Here is a 2507-nt window from a genome sequence, read left to right on the forward strand (position 1 = left end):
TCTACCCAGAGCAGTGTAATGAACACCGTAGATCCATTTTCACTATTTACATGAGATTGACAGTAAAAAGTAGAAATGTGGACACGACACTGAAAAAATCAGCATGCGAACAAAAGATGCCAACTAGTCAAACATTGCTCTGATCTGCAGCCAAGATAATGGAGTACTGACATCTTGATCTTCCTTTCCGCCCATGAGCTTGCTTCTAACTTCAAGGAATGCTTTAACGAAGTCAATGTTATTGTTCAATCCCCTAGTTTTCATACAATCCTTAGCTATTCTTTGAGGTCTAGCATAATACGTCACATTCCTGGCCATATAAGAATATGAAACCACTGTGGCCATGGGAAACTTATAAAGCAACCATAAACAAATGTATTGCTGGCAACAAAACTCACTTCTTTTAATCTTGAATTAAAAGCTTGATGAATTGCTACATCGGCGCAGTCCGTAATCTTCCAAAGAATTGTTTGTTGGCAAAATGCCCACACTATGATCTGTGCTACTAAGTGATACCGTATCATCATCCACCCCAAGCATGGCAAGGGTGAGATGGGTTTGTATATCATGCCCCCCCTGATTTTCTACAATGTCATCCTCATCTGAAGTATCCATATCCTTGATCATTGTATTCTGGCACCACGCCCAGTCAGTCCTCTCATCTTCTCCTTGTAGTAGTTTTAAAATCTGCCATTAATCATATCTTGGTATTAAAGAGTAAGCAGAGATTAATATATGTGGTTAACATAGAGTGTTTTATAGCTAAAAGAAAATGTAAGAGAAATTGCACCCTAAAGTAATTTTTGCAGGTAAAGAATACCCTCAAAAAACACACGAGGTAGTAAAAACAAGCCCCTGAAGCATATAGAAATGAATAGAGGAAGATAAATTACTCGGCTCATGCAAGGACGGTAATGAGATGTTTCCCTTAGACAAAGCGTAGCAGCAAGCATCATTCTATGCATTTCATTTGTATCATAAACATTTTGCAAACATTTGTCAGCAAGACTTTCCATATTCCCATCCTGTAAGAGTGGTCTTGCCTGGTTTCAACATTTACAGAAGGTTAAACATGAGCCCCTAATAAGGATAATCAATATAAATAAACATGAAGAAGAGAGTCAACTGTAAAAACCAGGACTTACCCACATAATCAGGCTTTCTTGACCCTTGGGACTTGCTGTATCAATTGGCTTCCTTCCAGTTATTAGCTCAAGAAGGACCACACCAAATGCATACACATCCGTCTTCTCATTAACCTTTCCATAAACAAAGTATTCTGGAGCAAGATACCTGTCAAACTACAATCACAATTAGTGAATTTACAAATTGGATAGCTTTAATCTGAAAATGGCCAATCGAAACTGGGAAGATGCTTACATACCCAAATGTTCCTAAAACATCGCTGCAAGTGATATATGAAGATGTTGGTGCCCACCTTGCTAGCCCAAAATCTGACAACTATTATAATAACACACACATTAATTCTGTTGAAATTTTTCATTAGTGCAGAATTCCAAGTTTCAGTTTACAAGTCTAGATCACTAAGATCTCTTCAAATACTGAATTGTGCAATTTAGTCTTGATTCTTCTTGCAGTAAAAAGATTTATACCTGTGGTTCAAACTCTTCAGAAAGTAATATATTGGAAGACTTTACATCTCCATGAATGACAGATTGAGAAAAGCCATTATGCAAGTAATCTAATGCTTCAGCAACTCCTACAACCACTTTTAATCGCACTTTCCAAGGAAGTATTGGCTTTTCCTCTCCTCCTGAAAAATATATACATAGTCAATAGCTAGGACTATAATCAAATCTCAGAAAAGAGAAAATGAAAGACCCTGCCATACAATACATAACACTATGATGCTTAAAACGTACTACTGCTTAATATTTCTACACGATTTCATGATTCTTAAAATGCAATACTATTGAGTATATACCATGGAGATTCTCTTCAAGGTTTCCTCTGGATACAAAATTATACACCAGAAGGCGGTTAAGGCCTTCTGCACAGTAACCGATAAGTGTAATGACATGGTTGTGCTTCAATAGAGTAAGAATATCAACTTCAGAAAGAAGCTCTTGCTCTGTTTTGGATGATGAATTCAAGATTTTCACTGCCACCAATTGTCCATCAGGAAGAAATCCTCTGTACACCTTACTGCAGCCTCCTCTTCCTATAAAATTCCCTGCAAGAATAAGGATGTTACATAATTGAATTGAGTTCACAAGGTTAATATACATTTCAAGGGAAATTTCCCATTCAAAACAGAAGCACAGAAATGAAAAACTCCATGAGGAAAACTACAAATGCAACCTGTTGAAAAACCAGAAGTAGCAGATTGCAACTCCTGATATGTAAAATGCCTGCAAGTTTTACTTTGACAAAGGAACTCTAATCTCCTTGCCAAACAATTTTCTTCTCGATCAGAATCATTCTGCTGACTGCAAGGAAACCCTTCTTCTTTAGAGCATGCTTCAATTGGTGCTACCTCATTTGAA

General features: G+C 37.1%; 1 protein-coding gene across 1 annotated transcript; it reads right to left on the reverse strand.

Moving 5' to 3' along the window:
- Positions 1–290: 290 nt before the first annotated feature.
- Positions 291–2264, reverse strand: LOC149148962 (protein kinase STUNTED-like). Its single transcript, XM_089439502.1, has 6 exons — positions 1946–2264; positions 1614–1774; positions 1385–1461; positions 1146–1293; positions 894–1043; positions 291–687 (listed from the first exon to the last, which is right to left on the reverse strand). The coding sequence occupies exons 1-6, from the start codon at positions 2247–2249 to the stop codon at positions 415–417; spliced, it is 1113 nt and encodes a 370-aa protein (XP_089295628.1). The 5' UTR covers positions 2250–2264; the 3' UTR covers positions 291–414.
- Between the last annotated feature and the right edge of the window lie 243 nt (positions 2265–2507).

Source organism: Pinus tabuliformis, chromosome 9 (assembly GCF_031772625.1).
Source record: "Pinus tabuliformis cultivar Carrire ecotype Pingquan chromosome 9, CPIR1, whole genome shotgun sequence".
NCBI lineage: Eukaryota > Viridiplantae > Streptophyta > Pinopsida > Pinales > Pinaceae > Pinus > Pinus tabuliformis.